Source organism: Neltuma alba, unplaced genomic scaffold (assembly GCF_004799145.2).
Source record: "Neltuma alba isolate B1F8T4 unplaced genomic scaffold, ASM479914v2 tig00012379_pilon, whole genome shotgun sequence".
Taxonomy (NCBI): Eukaryota; Viridiplantae; Streptophyta; class Magnoliopsida; order Fabales; family Fabaceae; genus Neltuma; species Neltuma alba.
The window spans coordinates 81,696-107,345 of NW_021636877.1; the positions used below are offsets into that span (position 1 = coordinate 81,696).

The 25,650-nt window shown below is 34.2% G+C and overlaps 3 protein-coding genes across 4 annotated transcripts; 2 read left to right on the plus strand and 1 right to left on the minus strand.

The window, feature by feature from the left end:
• Positions 1-10,206: 10,206 nt before the first annotated feature.
• On the minus strand, positions 10,207-12,290 carry LOC114726502 (protein NUCLEAR FUSION DEFECTIVE 4). The gene is made up of 2 exons (XM_028913106.1): positions 11,062-12,290; positions 10,207-10,825 (listed from the first exon to the last, which is right to left on the minus strand). The coding sequence occupies exons 1-2, from the start codon at positions 12,219-12,221 to the stop codon at positions 10,402-10,404; spliced, it is 1,584 nt and encodes a 527-aa protein (XP_028768939.1). The 5' UTR covers positions 12,222-12,290; the 3' UTR covers positions 10,207-10,401.
• A 4,531-nt stretch (positions 12,291-16,821) lies between these two features.
• Positions 16,822-19,536, plus strand: LOC114726503 (alanine--glyoxylate aminotransferase 2 homolog 3, mitochondrial-like). The gene is made up of 10 exons (XM_028913107.1): positions 16,822-16,913; positions 17,021-17,403; positions 17,509-17,739; positions 17,828-17,998; positions 18,110-18,253; positions 18,353-18,532; positions 18,740-18,965; positions 19,063-19,176; positions 19,297-19,383; positions 19,481-19,536. Exons 2-10 carry the CDS (start codon positions 17,179-17,181, stop codon positions 19,522-19,524), a joined length of 1,422 nt encoding a protein of 473 aa, XP_028768940.1. The 5' UTR covers positions 16,822-16,913; positions 17,021-17,178; the 3' UTR covers positions 19,525-19,536.
• Positions 19,537-20,803: 1,267 nt separating this feature from the next.
• LOC114726504 (protein LURP-one-related 7) lies at positions 20,804-24,657 on the plus strand. Of its 2 annotated transcripts, XM_028913110.1 has the most exons (4): positions 20,804-21,227; positions 21,691-21,903; positions 24,251-24,312; positions 24,414-24,657. In XM_028913110.1, exons 1-4 carry the CDS (start codon positions 20,991-20,993, stop codon positions 24,421-24,423), a joined length of 522 nt encoding a protein of 173 aa, XP_028768943.1. In that variant the 5' UTR covers positions 20,804-20,990; the 3' UTR covers positions 24,424-24,657. The 2 variants fall into 2 exon arrangements, with proteins under 2 accessions (XP_028768943.1, XP_028768942.1); XM_028913109.1 differs by lacking the exon at positions 24,251-24,312 and having other exon boundaries at positions 20,806-21,227.
• Positions 24,658-25,650: the final 993 nt, after the last annotated feature.

The window sequence follows — 25,650 nt, forward strand, 5'->3', positions numbered from 1 at the left end:
TGATTAATAATTGAATAAACTAATTAACGAAATAATTAAGAAATTCAAGTGGGCCATATATGTACTAAAATGGAACAAGACTTGAAAATGGTCCATGAGTTCACGGACTAGCATTATCTCATGAAACAAGCAACATTCTACAAGGCATGGACCATATTCCACCATTATTTGCAATCTTCCTGCATTATTTTCATTATTTGTTTATTAAATATTAATTAGTCATTAATTATGTTAAATGGATAAGAAATAATAGTGTAAGATCTCATAATTTCTTCCAAATTGACAGCGTTCCACGCGCTCTGTGTCTCGTCAACCATACAGATAATAAAACATCCAAACTTACAAGGCATACGGAATATTTAGATCATTAAATCAAAACTAGATAAATGTTAATTGAATTTTCTGTTGTATCATATCGATCATAAGCTTCTTTTTTTTTTTTTTATGACCACTTATCAGATAACGCTCAATGCGATAGACAGATGGATTAGAACTAGAGGGAGTATAATATCTAGCACTATCTAAGTTATTTTGAACCGTATCATGTTTCGGTGTAATAAAATCTAATTAATGCGAGGAAGATGAATGTTTTTCATGATTTCTAGTATTTAATACTCATATTGCCCAATTTGCACTCTTGCAGTCATTAATTTCTAAATAAGATTCATCTATTTATGAAGAAAAACAAGTCATTTAACTTGTCAAAAATACTATGACTTTTAGTGATCTTTAATACTTTTAGTTCCTGATTTTGCAAATAAGATTCATCGTTTTACTATAAGGGCATACTAGTATAAGTTCATTATTTTGGTCAAATCACTTTAAAAAAATTCTTATTTTGAATTTCAATTTTTTATTTCTTTAAATAGAATTAAAATTTAATATGTTAGTCCCTAAATTTTATTTCCTTTCATACAAGGCTCTAAGAAAAAAAAAAATGTTTCTGACGGCATAAACCCATTTCCGTGGAGATTTTGGGAATATATGGTGCTGAGGTTTGTCGAAGAGTATGAATGTGAATATATGATTTGAGTGTGAAGAACATAAGAAACACAACTCATTACATTATTGTACTTCGACGGATGTCTTGCAGCTGGCAAATTGCGAGAGTACGCGTGTGATGCCTCAATTGGTCGGCCCAAAAATTTTAAGACCTACTTACCATAGATATACGCCGTTTATATGTAATTTCAAAATGATCGTGAAAATGAAAAGCACAAAAATACCTAATTAAAAGAATCTTGTCATAAAAAAAAAAAACTCCATCTAAGCTTTCATAAATTAGTTAATTGTAATAAATGTGACATAATCTTCTTATAATATTTTTGTATAATGTTAGATTATATATTAGTTGATAAATTAGGTAAATTATTTTGAAAAAAAAATAATATGAGAATTAAAGCTGATCAAGATTTTATATTTTAAGACCAGGTCCAGTCTTGCAACTAGATGAAATACCTAATTTCATATTACAGCCAATCTTAAATATAACGTATGGTCTGTAGTAAAATAAATAAATTTTATATTTAAAACCGGAGTTGGTAAAATAATATTATGAGTGATGCATATAATTAAGGGAATTAGAGCCTCAAATCTTGATTTCCTCTTATATGTCATAAAAACAGAATGAACAGCATGCCATTGCCCCAGGGGGTTGCCATGTTTGAGTAAAGTTTGGAAAGGGGTCCAATTAAGCTGCATGTACTGCACCCAGAACAAAAACAAACATATACTTAACTAAAATGTAATCCAAAATCTAGAAGGACAGACGGTAATTAAGGAGCATGGATTCACATTTTCACTTTGACGTGACGACTTATCCCTATCAATGCTCACAATTAACCAAACAGTCGTATATATGCAAGTGTCTCCTTTTTCCAAAATCTCATATATATGGTCCTATTTTGATTATTCAATACCTAGCCTCGTATGACTCTTCAGTTATAAGTACTATGTTATACTGTTTTTAGTGCTTAATGTAAGATCCAGTTGATTGATTAAGAAACACCAAAAAAAATTATCACATTACTTAATTGTAGCATATGTTACTTGATCTCTATAAAATATTTATGTATATTATTTGATTATATGTCAATTTATAAATGAGATAATTATTTAAGAAAAAAATATGACAAGTTCCCGAAATCAAACTCAATATTTTGTTTGAAAATAAAAAGATTTTTTTTTCTTATAACGTGGGGCTTTATGCTTTAAGTTCTCTGGACGATTAGAAAGTATATGAAATCTAAAACGCTCTGGACAGTTGATGGATAAAATTTATTTCTTTTGGCGGGTCACACATGGATCCAACTTGCATTGTCTAGAATCCCTTTGCCTATTACAGGCCTATCTCGGCCTTGCAAATCACAGAGACACCTTAAAGTGGGAAATTAAGGCCCAACCTAGATGCCAATTATACATAATTTTTCTTGATTTTAGAAAAAGACCATTCGAATTTGATTTTTTTTGCCCCCTAATAATTTTAATTTAAAAATTTATTTAAGAAATACCTCAAGTTGATCAAATCACAACAATACATATATAATTTTTAAAAGAAAAATACTCAGATCAGGTTGCTCACATTCATTATGTCAAATTTTCTCACATTTTAAAGATAAGACACATGACCATGTGTGGCTAAGAAAACTTGACATGATGATTTTGTATTTTGTGAACTGTGATTCACTACTGTTTGGAATCAAAATCCTAGATTTTAAATGTTTCCATGCATGTATATATGCATGGCTGACTGAGACATACAGCCAATTACTCGTAATTACAAAGCTGTGAGAATGACCAATTCATACGTTTATACCATATGCATGTATATATTTTTCGTCTTCCTAACTTCTTTTCTTCATATCCATATTGATATTTTTATGTTTAATGATGACGTTAGGACCTGTAGGTATTGATTGTAGAAAGTAAAATATATACTCCTCCAATCCTTAATACAAGACCTATTTAACTAATTTAATTAAATTAAGAAAGTTAAGTAAGTTAGTTAGTTATAAGAAATGTGACACATTTTTCTTAAAATATCATAATTATCTTTCTTAATACCCCTCGTCCTCTTCTACTTGATTATGGTTGAGGGAATAGAGGTAATTTAGAGAAAATTGATAAATATGATAAATGGGCTTTATATTTAGAACCAAAACCAACTCAGTAATTGGATTTTATATTAAAGACAGGAGGAGTATATATATTACTCGTGACTTATATATATAAATAATAGGGTTTGATATATGTGTTTTGTAAATAACAGCTATATTATGGTAATGTTATTAATTCACGAAACTATATGTGCATATGGTATAAGTGTATGAATTGGTCATCCTCACAACTTTGGTGGAGGGGGACAAGAGACAAAGGCAACGTTGAAGTGTCGTGAACAAATTCAATGTATGGAAAGCGCGTAGGGACGTGCTCACCGCTAATCTGGTAAATTTCAGCTGTAACATTAATTTGGTCCTTTGGGCGGGCAGGCAACCCCACTACTTCCCTTTCCTGCCTCATTTAAAAAACAAAAATGAAAACATATGAATTAATGACGCAAGCATGATGCCTAATGTGATGTAACATGTATACAATTAGTGAGTATGTTTAGTAGTGTATGTGAGTAGATACAGTGTTGGAGTGTTAAATGTTAATCACCCGAAATAATGATAAGATCGTGGGTGTGATTACTTTGTGATGGATACAGAAGGCATGCACAGTGGTAATTAATTAATTAAGAAGAAAACGACTAGCAAAAGAGAGCAAAATTATACAGTACCAGACTTACTACTTCGTATTCTTAATACAAGACTTATTTAATTAATTTGAAAAAATTAAAAATATTACCAAATCATTTAATCATAAAATGTTACATGATATTTATAAAATACTTATGTACATCATTAGATTATATATCCATTATAAGTAAGACAAATTAGTTAAGAAAAAATTATAAATTATATTTTAAAATAATTTAGTAACTTTCTTACCTTGCTCAAATTAATTGATTGGATCTTATATTAAAGATGGAGTGTTTATAAATTTGAGAACAAGTGACAGAGGGGGATGCGTTCAGGAATGTGTCATTTCCAAAATAGATGGGGAGAAGGCGAATTAATGAAATAAATAAAAACATTAATTTTGCCAACATTACTGTCACAACTGATTAACATGAATAATGTCCGCAGAACCAGTGCCCTCAATTAATTAAGAATTTCACTTTGAGGGCAGAAATCTGATGCGGACGCGTCCGGCTCCGTATATAAATGCATCCCCATTCACCACGCACCTTTCTTTTGAAACTTTCAGGGTGTGTTTGGTTGGAGGGGAGGGCAGGGGAGGGGAGGCAAAATGAGCCCTTCCTCTTATTTGGTTAAAGATTTTGGAGGGGAGGGAAGCCAAAATGTCCCCTCCCCTCCCCTCTCTCCTCCCATTTTAGCTCCCTTCCAAATTGAGAGTTTTTAGAAGGGAGTTAAATTTTTGGACCATTATATCCTTAGAATTTTTTTAATATTTCACTTCTACCCATAAAATATATTATTATAATATTTATTTCAAATAAAAAATATATTATCTTAAGTAAAAAATATAAATTATTATAATTAAAAAATATATTATAAAATTAATTGTTTTTTATAAATATATTATTTATTAAATATATTTTAAAGCTGAAAAAAAGGATAGCCTAGAGAGAATAAAATTTTATTTTTCTTAGAGCATATAAAATTTGTTAATTTGATTATTTTAAATATATTATTATATTAATTAGAATACAAAATTACTGTATCAATTTTTTAATGCACATATTAACATGATAAGACTGAATTTTTATTAAATTATATATTTTAAATTAAGATGTAAATTAATTTATATAATATGTAAATAAAAATATAAACTAATATTAAGGGTAAAATGGTAAATTAATTATTACTATCCATCCTCTCCCCTCCTTGAACCAAACAAGGGATCATTAACCATCCTCTCCTTCTTTCTTTTTTAATCAAACCCAACAAGGTGAGGATAAACCCTCCCCTCCCCTCCCCTCAAACCAAACAAACCCTCAAAGTACACGTAATTCACACCCAACGCACCTTCAATTTTTCTCCTATATTTTTATATCTTAAATGTAAAATACATATTATATTTATTATATTATTATTTTTTAAAATTATTCCTATATTAGTACTCCCTTAACAGTAAAAAAAATTCAATAATAATTCAAAGGCAGCGACATGTTTTACAGACAGATATTTTTTTAAAAGAAAAATGAGGACTCAAATTTCATAGTTAACTAATTAATTTATGCCATTTTTAGGATATGGAATGATGTGATTAATGGAGCCGAGAAGCTGGCATAGATAAGACTACCACGTGGAGGAATGCAGGAATATTGGAGAAGACTTTATAAACATACGACATTAATTACGTACATAATAATGTTAGATTTTGGTAGCTATATACACATGTATATATATAAAATAGTGAGAAACCATTGACCTAACACAAACTGATATATGCTTTAGACAAACGTTACTTTCCGGCCACATCATAATAATAAGCTGTGAGTGTTAAATGTTTAATTCAGGGAATCCCCGAAAAGCGCCCCTTCCACTTAACTATACATTCCATATAGCTAGCCATCACTTTTCCCACAAATTAAGAAGTTTAATAAATCTTGGTTCCATCCCATGCAAGCGAAAAACAAAACAGCTTCCGTGTCGTGCAAGTAAGGTCATCATATGGTAAACGCGCGGCAATGTGCATGTGGAAGTGCCCCACATGAATAACACCCACAATGGCACGGCTTGTCTCCCTGCGTAAATCACAGTACCCACACACACACGTATTTATATATGTTACGCTTAATTAATTAATTAGCCTTAATAATTCTTCTCTTCATATTCAGCGGGCGGCATATATATAATTTAGATCAGTCCACAAGTTCCCCTGTGGTAGTGCTCCCCAATACCTCATTTCATCCATCACATTTTTCATCCCCTGAAAATCGATCTCATATAGTATTTAATTGAATAATCAAATCAAACAATGCTGGGAAATTAAAATGATAGAGTGTATAAGCCGTCCAGCATATATATATACTGTCTTAAATATAAGACCCTTATACACACTAATATAAGAGTCTTATATTTAGAACAGGAGGAGTATACATAGATCATCACTATATGTATGCAACTTATATCATATCCTAATTTATATTATATTATTGCATGTGTAATTTAGATCTCTTACTTTAATTCATGATATTTCCCGGGGTGATGATGGTAACAGTAAAACACTATCTTTGATCTTTAATATCAAAACTAATTCAGAGATTAAATTTAGTTCTAAATGTAAAAACTTAATCAACTTTATTTTTTAAATTTATAATATTTTATCTAAAATAGTCCTATTGATTGTAATTGCTTTCACCAAGAAATAGTTCTAATATATATTAAATACGGTAGCTAGTCTAATAAAGTCAATTACTTGTTACAATTAACCAACTTAACTCATTTTTTTAATATCTTTAAATTAATTATCTAGTTCTTATACTAAGAACGGGAGGTAGTACCCCTCCGATTCTAAATGTAAGACTCATTTCGTAGTGTAAATTATACTAAGACTCATTTTATAATGCAAATTTCATTATGAAATGAATCTTACATTTAGGATCGGAAAAATATATCTTATTTGTTTTGACATTATTTCATGCCATTCACACTCCAACACACGAATGTTCTAGCTGAAGTTACGTTATATTTCTCTCACGCACACAGGTCAACTCTCCCAATAATCATGAAATGTCTGATAAAATAATTATTATATTGATTAAAAATATAATACTTTTGAAACATAATATAATATTGCCCGTTTAGTTCTTCGTATAAAAGCTAATTGACTAATTTGAGCGGATTAAAAAAGTTTGTTAAGTTAGTTATTTGTAAAAAATAGATGTTGTCTTTTTTAAAATACCTTAGTAACTATTAGCCAGGACTACAATTTGATGGAACATTTAACATGTATAACTATTACAAGAATTATTTTTAAAAAAATATATAAATATGAAAGACAAAGTAAATTGAGATATTATATTTAGGATCAAATTAAAAGTTAAACTAGTTTTTATATTGAAAATAGAAAGTAGTATATGAAACTAGCTAGGTTAAGGATGCATATATAGTACTAACACCTACTAGATGGATGATGTATGCGAAACGAAGGGGATCGATGAATATCATGTGCGACGGTTGAACTTCAATGTCTATCTCTGTTGATTCTTGACAATGCCTTTTGAAAGCATGTGAGATTCATTAGAGATTTGACTTTCTGGTACATTATATTGTCCTCATTCAGCATTTGAATTTCTTATAAAATTATCTTTACGCTAAATTTTTAAGAGTCATGCATGCATGTGGCTTGCTATCATTTGATTAATGAGAAGATAAACACAGACATGAATTTCTCCTAAGCCAAATAATAATAAGCCTCATAAATAAAGCACTGGACATTAAATAACTTTCGAAATACGTACAATAGCACCATACTTTTACTGACAAGTGTGACACGTGATCAATGTCCAAATCACCTTGTTCATGAACATAATTGTGATCGAGCGCGCTGCTTTGCTTGGAGGCCATGCACGATGATGGAGAGGAAACACAATCCACAAACAAGCACAGGAGCTGGTGAAACGGCAGGGAGGGGAATTGTCGGTTTCTGGGGTTTTCACTTTCAGTATTTAAACTCTCGTTTCGTCACAGCATACGTAGGCAAATCTAATATGGTTTCATAGCCGTGAAATTTATACGGCATTGAAACTATTATTCGATCCACCAACGATGATCACGTACGACTCTAGATCTCTCCATCAATCTCATATACGTGCTCCAATTTTGCCAAACAGTCAAATCCAGGATTTATGGCTATTCTTGTCTCATCCAATCCAGCTATATGCACATCAATTACTATCCAATTCTTATTGGCCTTTCTTCCTGCCTATGTCAGCAATGATCCAATATATAATATTATTAGTTTTATCTATGTATTATCATTTGACGTGTTCAGCTGAGCTAGTTATATATGACTCATCTGAAAGCGGTTTCTTTTTTTTGAACTTCTCTGCCAAATAGTAGCTAGAAGGATCCATGATTCATTTATCTATCAAGTACTTGTATGATTCTTTTCCAAATCATACGATAAAACCCGTAATACGAAATAATAAGTAATTAACTGATATATAATTGCGCGTGTATGCTTATTAATGCATTTACTCTTAAAGCTTTGCAAAAATCGTTAAAATCAACTAATCAACTAAGTAATTAAATAACAGAAACATAATATTTCCTCATTTGTAGACCTAGTTCATTGCTCTATTCAACTTGGTTATTATTATTGTTGGAACAGTGCTGAAAATAGTTAAACATTAGTTAGTTAAAAGGATAAACAATAACAATGTTGCTAACAAAATGATGGATCAGAGACTGAAATTAATTAATAATAAGAGAATGACATGAGGCAGACATCATGTGTGCGTCATTGGGTGTGGGTGAGAGGAGAACCCACCCAAGTAATTAAGGATGCTATCTATTAACTTCAATGTCGGAATTTTAATTGATTGGCTCCATTCATATATTTCATAGGACGACTCGCGTGTTATCGTGTGTGTTCTCACAATTAATGTCACAGAATGTAGGTACACACTTGGTCTTAGGTCAAGTCCACCTCGTTTTCTCTCAAATCCATCAAACTTTTTCAGCCCCATATAACACGCTTTCTTACGTGAAATGTTCCCATATAACACTTGGTCTATAAGCTTTGAAATGTTTGATAATATTAATAAAGCACGTCCCCATCTCAATGTCAACTTGTGGTAGAATAATTAACAATTGTTCCTTATATGGGTAGTTCTGTTCTTCATGTATTAGATTAGTATTTTGTCGGAAATTAAAATGTCAGATTTGAAAACGTAAATAATCCTGCTTTAATTTGATCCCAATTTCTAAAAAGTTCGTGTGATCTAAGAGTAAAGTTATAAATTTATGATATCTCTGTTAATTGGCGTTAATGACCTGAACAAATACGCTTGTCTCTTACCTTCTGCTTGCTGGTGCTCTGTGTTCTTTTTCTTCTTCTTTTTCCTGGTTATATAGATGGATTCTCTTCGAGAGAAAAACATAGTGAAATCCATTCCTCCATTAGCAGTTTTAATTTCCTTTTCATATTTCACAACTTTTTCGCGTCAATTTCAATAGACTTTTATTACTAGAATGAGTCAGAGCTCGAAACGACTCTGAAGTCATCGAAGCCGAAGCACAGCGGTGTCGTTTTCCACACAGCACCACCCCACCTGACTACTGCATAAATTTCGGGCCTTCCTCCCAGGTGGAAAGTTGTGAGTTGGATCCTATTTATAATTTAAGATCATTTGTCCTTTAAAAAAAAAAAGAAAGAAAGAAAGCAAAATTACATAGATTTTAGGACACAGTATTACACAAGGTTTAAAAAATTAAGCTGAATTAATGTAATTATTTTAGAGTTTTATATAAATATGTATAACATGATTTTTGAATATTAAAATTATTATTAAGTTTTACAAGAAGTTTCAATATTTATTTTTTAAAAAATTAGTAATAGGTAGCATAAACTTGAAAATAATATGGGTTAACGTGTAAATTTGTTTCAAAAGTTTTCATTTAAGAATGTTGGGCACCCTTAAATTTTTTAGGTACAAATTTGCTCTGTAAGTTTTAAATTGTAACAATATTATCCCTTCCTGTTAAAAAACTATCATTAATCGTTAAAATAATAAGGTTGATAATTAATATTTTTAGTAATAGTGGGCAAGTTATTACGATTTTAAATTTTCAAGACAAATTTACATCTAAAAAAATTTTTAGGTGTTCAATACTTTTAAGTAAAAGTTTTCGCAGCAAATTTATATCTAAGCCTAATAATTAGTTCTGAATAATTGAAAATGCAGAAGTGCACGAAGGAGCTACCCTTCTCCTCTACCCCTCCTCCTCTATCCCCTTCATCACCGACCCACCAGTCATATGCACCTCTAAACCATATAAAATATCAAAAGATTATACCATAAACCATTAAAAATTATTTAAAAAAAATAACAACCTTAGATCATAAAATTTATTAAAAGGATTCATTCTAAAAGTTCATAATATACAGCCTAATGAGCTTCAGGCCTCAGTTAACTCATTACATAATCTGACTGTGCATTGTATGATCCCGAGTAGTTTCTGAGTGATACTATAATGTATACTTAGCTTCCTGTGAGTTGGGAATCAATTTATGACAGATCAAAAAGCATAAAAGGTGTATATATATATATATATATATATATATAAAATAAAAAAGAGACGAATTGTTCCTTTCTCTGCTATGATCCTACTGTTTCCTCTGCGAATAGAACTTGCGAGTTCTGGCATGGAGAATCAGAGCCAACAACGTCCCAAAGAAACAGAGCGAACCCCAGATGATGAAAGTACTTCTGTAACACTCCATGCCTATGCATTTCCCTTCTCCATCTTGTCCCTTACGATAAATCAGGGCAGCCAAGTAACCAAACACAAAAGAACCAATGGGAATGTTGGCCACCAGAATGTTGTGGTTCACTGAGAAATTCTTTGTCCCGAATAGTTCAGTGGTTGTGGACACAGAAATGGAAGTGATAGCTCCAGTGCATATTCCTATTATGGCCGTGCTCGTGTATAGGGCTCGGTCACTTCTGTTGAGAAGCAATAGGAACGACGCTGCTGTTGGAGCCATTAATGCCGCCATACTCGCTGGCCTTGAAATTCTAATCTTGCCCCTGAAAAATTTGAACCCATGTCAAAGACAAAAGATAGAGACTTTAATGTTGGGTTGCAGATAAACCACCACATGATATTTATTTTCTGCATTAATGGCACCAGCCGGTGGTAGATCAGAAGGACACAAGGCAGAAAATGTGCGATAAAAGTTGAGACAGTAAAGTTTCTTAGATGTTTGTTATATTGTCCCCCAAATATATATATATATAAGCTACTATTTTTGTTAAGGATTTACCTGCAGAAGTAGTCCATGAGAGATGGCATGAGACGGCCAAAGAACACAAAAGATGAAGACAAGGATACCAGAGATGAAGTGTTGGAGTAGCCTCTGGACTCAGCAATTTGTCCCAAGTTATTCATAAAGACCAAGCCAAGAGTTGCGCCGAAGAAATAGATTAAAAAATATAACCAGAAATCTATTCTTCTTAGCATTAACTTCACCCCAATTTCTTCTCTGACAACAACTTCTTGAACCTCTCTGTTTTTATCTTCTTCTTCTTCCTTCTCCTCCTCCTCTCCATCTTTTGGCTCACTCTCTATCCTCTCTTCGTTAGGTCTCTTGTTTTCCTGCACAGTACAATGACAGACTCTTAGTCTTTCTCGGATGGCTTGCCATGATCTCGCCAATTCGTCGATCATCTCTGAGACTGGAAGCACTAGAGGGAGGAGAAGAGACACTAGAATACCAAGCAGATTACTCAATGGACATAATTGGGGTGACAAAAACTGCAAGCTGCTAAGTACAGCATATACACCTGTGGAGATTGTGATAACAAACATTACAACAAATCCAACACCCATTCGTTTAGGCCTTGCGATTTCAATTTTTCTAGTTACAGGAGATGCTATGAGGCTCACTATGAGAGGTAAGATAGAGTTCAAGAGAAGAAAGGCTCTGGCTTTTTTGTGGGGAGAAAGAACTTCAACAATATCAGTATAGATCTTTGCACTTAACCCTTGATAACTAGTTGTTAACCCGACAGCAACTTGGTGATCAGATGGGAAGTTCCTGATCATAACGACATAACTAACAGTGTTAATCCAACAAATGCTATTCCCAGCCAGAACAGTTAGTAAGAAGACATGCCAGTAGGCCAAAGAGCAGATTTGCTGTGTTACGAAGAGATATTGGACTCCGTAACCAACCAACCCAAGACTTGAACCGATCAGGAGAACAAGCCAGAGAGGGAGGTGAACAGAAGCCATGCCTGAGAACCAGCCAAGAAGTTTTCCTGCATCAGAGGCAAAAGCAAGATTGTTGAGCTGCACTTGTGAAATTGAAAGGAGCTGTTTCAGTTGAGATGAATAGGCTGGGAAATTGGTGTTTGTGCCGTTTATGGCTTGAAGCCAAATCATTCCCACAAGGCTTAGCCATTGAAGAGCAGCTGAAGCCATGGTAAAGAAGAAGCAGCAGCACCTTTAGATCAGGAAATAACTTGAACTGCCCTTCTTGGCTAATGAGGTTGGGGTAGGTGTGTGTGGGGGGATTTATATGTCCTGAAGCTGGAAAAGGAAGGGTTAGTGTCTAGAGGGGTGCCAAAGGTCTCATGGCGCTCCCTGTGAGTGGGAGGTCACAAGTTCGATTCTGCTTATAACCTTAGGCTTATTAATTCCAAAAATTCAAAAATTAATATCTGTCCTTTTAATGCCCCCCAAAAAAAAGTCTAGGTAGAGGGGTGAAGTGTGAAAGCCAGAGTTCAGAAATGCTGCCGCCAATTAGAATGATATTTTATGTGACTGGTAGAACAAGTTAAATGTGGTGCCATGTCGACCACCACCTTCATTGCAAAAGGCAATGAATTTTATGTTATAATCAGACGCATTTATAGATGGTTTGAGACTGAGTCTCAGGACAAGACAGATTAATTTGGTCTTGAGTGAGTCATTCCTTGTATATATAACTCATGGTTATTGCCTTCCCGCTCCCTGGTTTACAAGGCATCGACCTTTTGTGTATAATATTCTCATTTTAATATATTTGATCTTTTTTCCCCCGAAAAAAAGGTCTTGAGTGTGTTAGATGAAATGAAAGTGAAATGGATATGAAATGGGAAACTCCTGTAGGAGGCTACGGCTGGTTGGTAGTACTGTTCAAAATATTAGTTAGATTTACGTAAAAGTAAGAAATATGTAATATATATTAATTATATTCTTGTTTATAAAGATAATACATGAGAGTTAATGAGTGAAAATTTATTTTAAAGAGATAATAAGTAACATATATTTAATGAGATTAAAAATGAATAAACTGGTTTAAAATTTCAAACAAAAAATTAGTTTTTTAAATTTAGAAACATCACTATAAAAGAGATTGTTTCTTATGAAAAGAAAATAATAGAGTATGGATCTCTTGAAGGGTTAGGTTCTTTTAATAATGGGCCCTCCTTCTAACATGTGGATCTAAAAAAGATTGGACCTAGATATCGTATCTATGGCTCTTTGTAATTTTGTAATTTGGGTACACTCATGAGAAATTCAAACAATTAATAGGAGTTGAGTTTAATTTTTTTAAAAAATAGTTTCTCACAACATAGTGAACTGAAATTTAAATTCTTATAAAAAAAAAGTAGCTATATTTAGTATTTAACAATGCTTCAAACAGTATTATTTTCAATAAAAAGATACCCGTCCAAAAAAAAAATCAAACAATAACTTTTTGTGGTCGGCATGGCATGGAATGTGGTTAGAGGGTAAATAGTTCAATCTTAAACCCGAGTAATGCTAGAAGAAAATATATTTAATGACTTTGATGCAAGACATTGAGTTTGATATTATGAGGAATTATTTTGAAGAATTAGAACTATCATGATGCACGCATGCACACAATAAACAAAATAAGTCATGAATAATGTGATTTATCACACACGCGGTATAAAATTCGCAGTAAGCAAAATAAGTCACGAATAATGTGATTTACGAGAAACTCCTTGCAAAACATATAGAAAAACAGATTGGTTACTATAATTTTTGAAACAGTCAATGATAATTTTCCCACAATCTAAAACATAAATGGTGTATTTGGAGAAAGTGACCCAATAATAGGGCTAATACAGTTAGTGCAAGTTCTTCAAAATCAGTTTCCTTTAGTTGAAGGTGATGATCTTTTTATCGATCGCAAATTCTCCTTGGTTCAAATACACGTTCAAATAATAATAATTGGAAGAAAAAAAAGGACTTCAAAGAGTAAGCATCTTTGACAAATATAGAAACAAATGAACCTATCTCAGTTTCCTACTCCAATGACCAAGAATGTCTGTTATAAAGTCCCGTAGTGCAGTTAAACAATAAAGAGCTTCAAGCGTTACGGAGACGGGTTGGGTGGAGAAGCGTTCTGTCCTTGTGACGTCATCGGTGACCTTGGGGTGGGCCAGCCACAAAAATTTTGAGCCATCCAATCCAACCATGAGCCCACTTTGACATTAGCCCCATTTTCAGTTTTATTCAAAGGAGAGATTTTACTAGATGAAGTGTTAGGTGTCATGTCCTTAGAACGTGAATAAGCCCAACACCTTTCTTAAAATTGTTGTAACAAAAAAAAAGAAGAAGAGCTCATACTAAAAAGGTATTTGGATAAATACCAAACAATGGTCTTAAAAGGTACGATATATGAAATAAATATGTGAAAAAATTTATTTTGATTTGCGAAAAAAATAAAATTTTTTAAAAGCACTTTCCTAATTAGCCAAACACTCCTTAAATCTGCCTCTGAGTGCTCAAGATATAATAATATACACACCTAAATCTGTTGATGAATGGTGAGCTCCTCCAACAAAAGATTCAGCAATGAAAACAATAATGCTGTTCCTTCCAATAATGGCCGTGATAATCATTACTGCCAGTTGATTTTCCTTCTTCCAAGTTTGCTCATTTTGTCACGTAGAACTCAGAAAAACTAATTGGCTTTTGGCCAAAAAAACAAAGAAAGAAAAAAAAACTAATTGGGAATTTAGATTTGAATATAAATATAAAATCTGAATTCATTTTTTTCTCTTTTTTTTTTATCAAACCATACCTAATGATTATAATAGGTTCTCACCAAAGGATAGTTTTAATACAAAACGATTAAGAATGATAGTCTAAAAAAGCTAACACGTGATAAATAACTAATTTTTTAATATTTTTAAATTGATTATTTGCCTTTTATATTAAAAATTGGAGACAGTACTGCTGTTACCTTATGAGGGGAATTCGTTAACTTAATTATTCATTTATTGTTTAATTAGCATAATCATAGATTTGATTATGAACACGATTATCTTTTGTTGTCTGGCCTTTGATTCTCTTTGTCTGGTAATATCATGTTGTTTGTCTTTTTCAACCACACTTTTTTTTTTTATACCCGAACCACACTTTTTTTATTAATTATATTTATAAGTTATTTTCTGTTTCACACAAATTAAGAAAATATTAAATTTTATTAACTCTATCTTAACATTTAATAATTTTTTAATTTTATTTTAATTTAATATATATTAAATTTTATATAAAAAAGTAAACTCAATAATAAATAAATGATGAAACTATATATTCTTGTAAAAAAAATTTCCTCTTCTTAAACCCAAAAATTTCTTCTGTCTGTCTTTGCTTCCTAACAGGACAAGAGGAGCGGTACCAGAGAATCCCTTCAAAGCCCGGCACGTGAAACATGGACCCCCAAGATGGAAAAAATTATAATGGGTCCTAATAAAAAAAATAATTATAAAATAAAATTTAAAAATTATTATTTTTTATTCTGAAATTTCATTACATGCTGTTTATACTGTTATTAAAACATTTTAGTAATTATTTTTTTTGAGGTCCCATTATAATTCTTCCCAAAATATCATTTTCTCTTTCATGTAATGTTGGTGAGTGAAAATTAGGCACATATATTAAGCTTCTCTTCATATTAAAATAGCTTAAGTCATTTAGTAATGTTTGTCTTAAAGATCATGTATATATTTAGTTCATTTTCTAATTAGTCAACCTTGTAATTTACAAGTTTTATCAAGCCAAGGAAACTAGTATTTGAGTTTCAAGATCATATATATGAAAATTCCCCAGGTTTCAAAAACTTTAATGATTGATCTTATTCGGAAAATATAAAAATTGCATTGTTTTTAACTTCATCTGCACTAAAATTGTCTTGACTTATGATAAAAAAAAATAATTTTGACGTACCAAAACAAAACTAGTTGAACAGAATAGAATGAATTAGTACATGAATTACTCTTTGAAAGCACTGCACCTCGCGTTTAATAATGAAATCAGATCCATGGAACCGACCCATCTGTTCTGTGTCTAATTGGATGAAGCTATTATTTGCATAGTTCTAACTTTTAATGCCGAACGATTATTCTTAGAACTCTTGGAAGGGCTTTCCTTTCGTAAACCATCATTACTCGGAAAAATGACCAAAACACAAGTATATAAATCTCCTTTATAATTTTAAGATCTCACTTTCGTTTATTCAGAGTATTAAATCCCAACATTGACATATTGTTTTGATTCATATTAAAAGCAGTTCTAATTCTTAATATAAGAGCTGGTTAATTAATTTAAGTAAATTAAAAAAATTAATTAAGTTAGTTATTTATAATAAATAGGTCTTGTTTTTACTAAAATACTCTTACCAATAATATGTATTAGATAAAACCTTTAACATATGTAACTACTACAATGACTACTTTAAAAAAAAAAGAGCAAATACAAGAGACAAAATGAATTGAGATATTATATTTAGAATCAAATTAAATATTAAATTAGTTATTGTTTTAAGAACCGGAGATAATATAATCTAACAATAATTAAAACACTTTTAGTTGCCCAACAAAATATTTTTAAGGCATATCTTCTTATTTTCTATTGTATTATTGTATTACTAACCTGAACATGTTATAAAATTAACTCATTTTGTAGACTCCAAGAGTGCAGCGGCAAGCTTTTTTCCGGAGACGGCGGGAGGTTGATGATGTTGGGGATGGTGGCTTGGCAGCCGGCGCCAGCATTTGTTAATTTGCACATAGAATGATTCAATTATGAGTTGGAGCAAATAAGGATGATTAGACCTCTCCGATAAGGAAGAGGATCAGTCATTTCAAAAAAATGGTAAGAGGAGAATTTTGATGTATAAATAATTTTAACTATTATACCTTTCTCGGCCTTTTGGCTAAGATCAAGTTCTTATCAGTTTATTTTTTAAAATTTAATATCAGACAAAACCAAGATCATCGTCATAAAGCAGTAATAAAGACAAAACCGAGATGATACTCTAAAGCCTAACCGAAGCCAGAGGACGACGCTTGAAGTGCTCGACACCAGGGGAGGGAAGCCTAACTTACCAGCCTGAAGCCAGAGGACGCTTGACGCGACCATGCATAAATTTTATCAGCAGGTAGTAACATCGGCGAGGATTTCCCGGTGGAAGGGCCGTTTCCTTTCCAGCATCGCTCGAAGCAGTGAAAGCGCCGATGTTCTTCCGGAAATGCCGTGTTTTGATTACACTCCTGCACCCTACAATGGGCCTTCCGCATCCGATCTCTTGAAACGGCGCAGAGAGTATCTGTCCACCTGCCTTGGTCCTTTCTACGATAACCCTGTAAGGCCTTCGAACTGTTCTTTGTAGTTTCTTGTTTAATTCCTGATCAATATTCAAGACTGCTGCATTTTGTATCCAACGTTTCGACTTTTTATGTGGTGGCAGTTGAATCTGGTTGAGGGTAAGATGCAATACCTGTTTGATGAAAATGGTCGACGCTATCTGGACGCTTTTGGTGGAATTGCCACGGTTTCATGCGGGCATTGCCATCCTGATGTGGTTGAAGCAGTTGTGAACCAGACTAGACTCTTGCAGCATACCACTGTTGTTTATTTAAACCATGCAGTTATTGATTTTGCAGAGGCATTGGCGTCTAAGTTGCCGGGAGAACTCAAGGTTTTTTTTTTTTTTTTTTATGGGAATTTACAGTCTCATGATTGAAACCGTCCTCCGATGCTAATTGTCATTGATGACGGGTTTTCAGGTCGTTTTCTTCACAAATTCTGGGACAGAAGCCAATGAGCTTGCATTAATGATTGCCCGGCTATACACTGGTTGTCAAGATATAATTTCGATCAGAAATGGCTACCATGGAAATGGAGCAGCCACAATGAATGCCACTGCACAAAATTTTCACAAGTTCAATGTTGTACAGGTGCCCCTTCCGCATCTACATGACTTCTAGCAGAAATCAAAAATAACTGAAGCTGCATGTTCGTTGCACCATAACTTGCACTCACTCTTGTTACTGCCTTTATGCTGGTAGACTGGAATCCACCACGTGCTTAACCCCGATCCCTACAGAGGTGTTTTTGGTTCAGATGGACTAATGTATGCAAAAGATGTTCAAGATATAATTGACTATGGCACGAGCGGTCGTGTAGCCGGGATTATTGCTGAAGCCATTCAGGTAATGTCACTATTTAGCTATATGATATAGTAAAAGGTAATGATGTTTTGCTTTCATAATGGCATGTGTAATATGAAGTGAAAGATTCATGCTTGACAGGGAGTGGGTGGAGTGATCGAGGTGGCTCCAGGTTACTTGCCAGCAGTTTATGGCATGGTCAGAAAAGCAGGAGGCATCTGTATAGCTGATGAGGTCCAGTCAGGGTTTGGCCGCACCGGGAGTCACTTCTGGGGCTTTGAGGCTCATGGAGTTGTGCCTGATATTGTAACTGTTGCGAAGGTATATAACTTCTTTAGGGAGCTCGCGATATGTCTGATTTTCATTGGTCACGCTTGGATAAAACACCGATTGTCAAGCATTCATCATATTTTAACCAACGACAAGAAGTACACTTGATAAGCTGGGTCATTTTATTGTTGTTATTTTGATGAAATGGGTCACTTTATTTCTGCTGGTGTTGAGTTTCATTATTCATGGCGATGTCAGGGAATTGGCAACGGTGCACCTATTGGTGCAGTCATAACAACTCCTCAGATTGCAAAGGTTTTAACACAGCGCACTTATTTTAGTACATTCGGAGGAAATCCAGTCTGCACTGCTGCTGGGCTGGCTGTTTTAAGAGTAATCGAGAAGGAAAAGCTTCAACAGAATGCATTTATTGTGGGGAAACATTTAAAAGATCGTCTTTCTATGCTAATGGAAAGGCATGAAAGTGAGTTTGTTTTATTCTTTTTCACTTTTTGACTGGCTTCCTGGGTTAGGGTGAGATCTGTCAGTGTTGATGACTAATATGTTTCACTTGCTTTCAGTAATTGGTGATGTGAGGGGCAGAGGTATGTTGCTTGGTGTTGAGCTTGTGAAAGATCGTCAGTTGAAAACTCCTGCTAAGGCTGAAATGCTCCGGATTATGGAGCAGATGAAAGGCCTGTTTCAGACTCTGTCTTCATGATGTTTTTATGTTCACAAAACTGTATTTATGATTTTTCTATCTTGTTACGATGCAGATATACAATATTAACAAGTTTTGATTGCAAGAATTTCAGATATGGGAGTGCTAATTGGGAAAGGTGGTTTTCATGGCAATGTTATACGGATCACGCCCCCACTTTGCTTCACTATAGAAGATGCAGGTCGACAGTCAATAATTATCTTCATTCATCAACCTTTTCTTTCTCTTACCACAGCCTGTCATCTGTTTGCTAATTCTGGCTATTTCTTTCATTTTAGATTTCGTTGTAGATGTGATGGACTATGCAATGTCAAGGATGTGAAGCATATGCAAAAATCTTGGATGAAGAACATTGTTTCATCTCTAATTCTCTCGTGGCATAAAAGTAGTCAGTGCTCAGGTCTATTTGAACTTTGAAGGATAAGTTGTTTAGGCAAGTTAGTCTCTTTTCTGCAGAGGATGCCAGGTGTGTTTCAACTTTTTGCGATATTTGTGGAACTAGTGAACTTTGCATTTCCGGAGTGCCAATAATACTTAAAATTATGAAACTAGACATTCTTACCGAGTACTGAGCTGATAGACAGATATTAATGGGAAGAAGATGAAATTACTGATTTCATGGCATATCCCTGCACCACTTTCTTCTGGCAGCTCAGTTTTAGCCAAGACAGAGACCGATAAACAGATTAACTTCATGAAGCCTAACAACAACAACAACAACAACTATTGCTAAAGTTCTTCATGCTATATGCTGGATAATCCATCATCCCGCTGGAAGATAGAACAATCAGATACTGGTAAATCAACGGCAAAATTGTTGAATACAGGAAACCGGGGAAATGATATAGTAACTGAAACTTCTGCGCCCTGCTTCCTTGCCAAATCAATTTACTGTAATGTGGGAACAAGTGTTAATGTCCATCATAGCATACCAGCACAAACAACGTGAGTTTGACACAGTAATGTATGATGAGTCGCGAGGTTTTTTTTTGTTTTATCTCCTCTATTTTTTTCAAAGGCTCTGTTAGTATTGAGTCATAGTAGTATAACAATAAATAGAGTAGGGACAACGGATAACGTTGGACGAACCACATTGGAATTGACGCATAAATTGAAGTACTCCATGATCGTAAATGCAAGGAACCTTCCTCATCCTAACTGCAGCAGGTAACACGAGAGACGGGCACAAACGAACCCACAATCAACATCAGAATCTGACAGCTTCAAAGAAAGGGGCGTGGTCTATCTGGCGGTACGAAGAGTTTGGATTCTAAAATACATAAATTATTGTTGCAAAACATAAATGAAGATAAACATTGTTTCAATGTATCTTATTTCATTTTCTTGTTTTTGAGAAGAACTTGGAAGAGCTTTGTATGTAGCTGCTCTCAAGATTACCCTTTCTAAACATGCAAGTGCTCCAAATTGGACCAAAAAATCTATATATCACTTCAAAAATTATTCATTAAAATTAAAAATACAAAACAACCTTTTTTATGTTTTTCTTTTGGGGGCGGGGGGGGGTGTTGCGCGGCAGCAGCAGTGAAAATATGAAATACACCAGAAATGTCTAAAAAACTATTTGCAGAGACTTTCGTGTGAGATTATCCTAAGCTTCGATCATCTTCCCGGCGGTTTCGTCAACAACACGCTGTGGAATGTCTGCATTGCTCCTCTTTCTTCAAATAAACTCACGCGCTGCGTGTGATTACATAGCGCCATCTTGATCCTTAATTATCCAAAAGAAGCTTCATTTAGTAATTTTGTTTACCTTGGAAGCACAAAGCTATGGAATCGGAGGCCTCGGAGTACGCGTACCCTGTGGTTGGTGAAATTGCAATCGATCTGTTTGTGTCGAAGAAACACCCCGGAGTCACACGTGGCCATCTCGCCTTTCTCGATCAATCCAGTAATCTAGTCTTCAGGATCAACCCTCACTCTCCTAAATCATTGCCTTCCAATAACTATAAGAAAGTACTGCTTGATGCCTCCGGCGAACCCCTCCTTTCGATTTACCGGTACCGTGTAAGCTTCTCACTTCTTTTTCTAATTTGCCGGGAAAACGAAAACTCCCCGGAAACTCTTTTTTTTTCTCCTTAGTCCGTGATAGGAAAAGGGGGGAAAAAATAGTCCAGTTCGCATTGATTTCTTGAAATCAGATAATTAGCGCAGGTCAAGTGAGATTCTTAGATATGGCATTTGTGTGATCTTTGTTAGGGTGAATTAAGTGAAATTTGATCTCCCCTGATGCGTAATTTTTGTGAAGAGTTGGTGTATTGGTCTGCAATTTCTGCAATTAGCAAGCCAAGAATGGACCGTACTTAATAATGACGTTCTGTATGGTTTTGGTGAGAGTAAATTAAATGAAATTTGGTTTTCCTCAATGCATAATTTTTGTTGGGTTTCAGACATTTGAAGCACAAGGAGCCTGTCTGGCGAAACTTCCATTTTTGTAATCGATGTTTATTGAATCAATTTGTTTTGGTAGAATGGATTATGGAAATGCTACAAGGGCGATAGTAACGAGGAGAAGGATTTGGTGTTCAGAGTTCAGAGGTCCTTGAAAACGCTTACTAGAGTTGAGCTGGAGGTGTTTTTGACCGGTGAGAAATTAGAAGACTCAACCTGTGATTTGAAAGTTAGAGGCTTCCCTTTCCAGAGATCATGTAGCATCTATCGTGACAATTCATTGTTGGCACAGGTAGAACCTCATCCCTTCACTCACTGCCATTGAAGTAGAAGCTTTCTGCCATTGTTCTTTTAAACACTACCGCTTTGTGTTTTTTATTGTGTGTTATTGGATTATTTCTTTGACGATCAGACCTCGGCAAAAGATTCAATTAGCTTTCTCATATCTCCCCCCCTGTGTCTTTCTTTCCCGTTGAATTAGTTCCAATGTTGTATAAGTTATGATTCTGGATGCAAGCGTAATACAACTAGTATACATAGTGTGTGTTTGCTTTCACATTGGAAACTATCAAAACTATCAAGACCATGATTTCCATGGTTTTCAACGTAAAGCCCAAACCAAATACGTTCATAGTTTGGAATTTGGAAGGGGGAAAAAGTTCTGAAGTAGATATAGTATACTTAAATTAAGCTAATAACTAATGTACGTGTTGACATTTCAGAGATGGGGTTCTGCTGTTCCATCTCTCATTAGCTTGGTTCAGGTGCATGGGAGCTGCTCAACTTATTATGATATGCTTGATAGTATTTGATCAATCAACATATTGAATCCTGTTGAAAAAATGATGAAGCTTGCTGAAATTAATGTAACCTGTTAATGGCTGCTGTCACAACGTTAGCTTGTACTTAGTTTTGTTATATTTAGTGCTAACCGCCACTGTCAAAAGTATGGGCAAACCTTGTATTAAGGAGTTAATTTAGGAAAGCTGTTTGTGATTTGTAGAAGCTGAAAATGCTATTTGTAAAGCTTTAATTCTTCTATGCAATGAATGAGTAGTATGTCTTTTCTCCTCTCATTTTATGCTCTGGTTGCTGCATCATCTCCTTTTCCCATTAAGAAAATTGTCCTGCACTGTTCCATTCCAATGAATCCTCCTCATTCGCCTGTCATTTCATTTATGCCCCATTTGGTGACATGGAACTGGAGGGGTGGGAGGTGGAAGTGGAACCGGAGCCCAAAATTGGGGTGTGTATTATGCTTGAAGCCACTTCCATAAGAGTGCCAATTCCGTCAAATTTGGGAACTGGCACTTCCTTGCTCCCGGAGAACTCAGTTCAGTTCCATGGAGGAGGTTCTGACCATGTTAGCCCCACCCCCTCCTATCAGCCACCTACCTCTGCCGCTCCAAGCTTCGTCACCCTCATCCCATCTTCTTCTTCCTCCATCACTCCCTCCTTCTTTCCTGGTCCACATCCATCGCAAGCTTTGGTCTAGTGATCTAACGATGGAGAAGCTTGTAGATCTTAGTTGACGGCAAGGCCGACAATGTTCACCCAAGCGTGATTCCACACAGAGGAGGACGACGAGAGGACGCTAGCGCAGGCAGCGGAGAAGGACGTCATGTGGACGATGGTGCATGAAACGGCAGATGACGCCTTTCTCTTTGATCTGCGATTTTTGCGACAAGGACAACGTCTTCTCTCTTTGATCTAGTGATTTGCGGGCTGCGAACGATCGACGGCGTCTCTCCTTTGATATGCAATCTTTATGTCGTTTCTCCTTCTTCCTCTTCAATCTACAATTTTTGCTGTCTCCATTCTCCTTTGCTACCTCCATTTTTTCAATTCAATTCCTTTGTGGTCCTTTGTTAATATCTTTCACTGTAATTTCTACTACCTCCATTTTTTTCGTTCAATTCATTTGTCTTTCTCTGTTAATGGGTGGTTCTGCATCTTGATATTTTGCTCATTGATGTTATTGTTGATGGGTGGCCGCCGCGGGTAGCTTCTATGATGGCCACCGGTAGTTTTTGTGGAGGTTGATGTGTGACTGTCTTTTTTTAGGTGGAGGCTTGGTCTTTTCATATTTAAAATTAACATATTGATTAAAAATTATATTATACTTTTATAGTGATACCAAACACATTTTTAAACCCACTTCTTCTTCCACTTCCACTTCTATTTCACTCCCATTTCCACTTCCATCAAAAACTCCTCCAACTGGACCAAACAGGGCATTAGAATTTGACCTTTAGTCCTTTTGCTTTGAGCTTTTGGTTCTATTTTCGTTTCCTTTTCGTAGGGTTTTTAATTTCTCTTCGTTTCTGGTTTAGACTCACGGTTTTCCATTCCTCTTTTGCATGTTCCATTTCAATCATCATTATTAACTTAGTATACTAATAATATAGCCCAAGAAACTTTTAGACCCAGATGGAACTTTTTATGTCTACGTATATCATGTTTATTAGAAACATAACACGTGAATATTTTTCTTAAATTTAGCAACACATTGTTGATTCTCTGATATAAATACTTTCTGTCCAATTTTTTTTCCCCTAATGCATTTATGCAGAAGAATTATTATTACATTGTATATAATTGAGGCAACTGGTAGTACACTTAAAACTGTTTTATTGTAGTGTACAATTGGATCATGGATGACAGAAGGAACTTTTGAAACTCAGCAGACTTGTGACTCTAGGTTCAAAAATATCTATATTCCAACATGTATCAATGCAGAAAGTGCATCACGTTGCAATATTTGATAGACTGATTCTTTTCTGTGCTTTCAAATTTATGCAGACTAGCCTGATGTACAAGCTCAACCAATTATTCGTCAGTAGGAAAAAATTTCGGCTGACAATTTTTCCCGGGTCCTATGATCATGCTCTATTTGCGGCTCTGGTTGTGATATTTTTGAATGGAAGGAAATAATTTCTGTTGAAGATGGCATGTAAACTGTATATGATTTTTCACTGATTAAGGGTGTGTTTGGATTGGCTGTAGGCAAAACTGACTTTTGTTCTAACTAACTTTTGTAACTGAAGTTAGAAAAAAAGTCAGTTAGTGTAATGCGATTTATGTTTAGATAGGTATTTAAAAAAAATCAGTTGGAAAAGTTAAAAGTTATTTGGATAATTAATAGAAAAGTGAATTTAGTTGTAAAATAGTTAAAAAAGGTATAGATTTTATTGAATAATAGTGTTTGATATTTTATGTTTTTGATGTGATAATAGTTAAAAAAATCTAAAATTATTATGATAAAATAAAAATATTTTATTTGTGAAATTATAAAATAAGAATATTTGTTACTGAGAAAAATTTGAAAACACATTGTAGATAATTAATTAAATATGTATAATAGACAAATTAAAAAATATATAAATTAAAAAAAATAAATAATATAAATGTGTTGCTTAGTGTTGGTAAGGAAAAAAAAAAAAATGTGTTGACCTACACAGAGATCGCCAATGAGGGACACAGAGGTAAAAAATTGGTGGGTCCCACTCACTGCAACGCGGTTAAAGGCAAAAACAAAAAAAAAGTTCCAGTAAATAAAAGTTAGTTTGAAGCTGCAGTGATGATGGAACAAAATGCTATCCCAAACAATTATTTTTCTTCAAATAACTCTCCAACTCACGTTTCATGTTTTCCAAGATATGTTTTGTAGGCTAAACGGTAATCCAAACATAGTCTAAGATGTTTATCTTCAACTACAAGGGGCAAGTTCTGACGTATAATCTGCCCTCTCTTCGCATTGCGAGGAGCTAAAAACTTATTTAACAAGAGAAGGTTGATGGTTAATGGATTTGGCTTTTTCTTAACCAACCATAGTCAATATAATGATTTTTTTTTTTTTGTGTGGCTAATTTAACACGCCCCTTCCTCCACAGGAAAGAGGACCACACGCCCGCCCTTATTTTGGTCCCTTGGGTGTAGAAGTAACTCACAACCTCTTCTAAGGTGAAAACATGTTAGGCCTATCTTGAAGTCTGTTAGTCTAAGCCTAGCTCATGACTTATTACATGTGTTTTGCTCA

Excerpts from the sequence above, each read along its gene's own strand:
- LOC114726504 (XM_028913109.1), top strand. The coding sequence starts at position 20,991 with ATGGAATCGGAGGCCTCGGAGTACGCGTACCCTGTGGTTGGTGAAATT. Across the intron at positions 21,228-21,690 it reads TTTCGATTTACCGGTACCGT|AATGGATTATGGAAATGCTA; the intron begins GTAAGCTTCTCA and ends TTGTTTTGGTAG. Across the intron at positions 21,904-24,413 it reads ACAATTCATTGTTGGCACAG|ACTAGCCTGATGTACAAGCT; the intron begins GTAGAACCTCAT and ends AAATTTATGCAG.
- LOC114726502 (XM_028913106.1), bottom strand. The coding sequence starts at position 12,221 with ATGGCTTCAGCTGCTCTTCAATGGCTAAGCCTTGTGGGAATGATTTGG. Across the intron at positions 10,826-11,061 it reads CTCATGGACTACTTCTGCAG|GGGCAAGATTAGAATTTCAA; the intron begins GTAAATCCTTAA and ends CAAATTTTTCAG.
- LOC114726503 (XM_028913107.1), top strand. The coding sequence starts at position 17,179 with ATGCATAAATTTTATCAGCAGGTAGTAACATCGGCGAGGATTTCCCGG. Across the intron at positions 17,740-17,827 it reads AGTTGCCGGGAGAACTCAAG|GTCGTTTTCTTCACAAATTC; the intron begins GTTTTTTTTTTT and ends ACGGGTTTTCAG. Across the intron at positions 18,254-18,352 it reads TTATTGCTGAAGCCATTCAG|GGAGTGGGTGGAGTGATCGA; the intron begins GTAATGTCACTA and ends CATGCTTGACAG.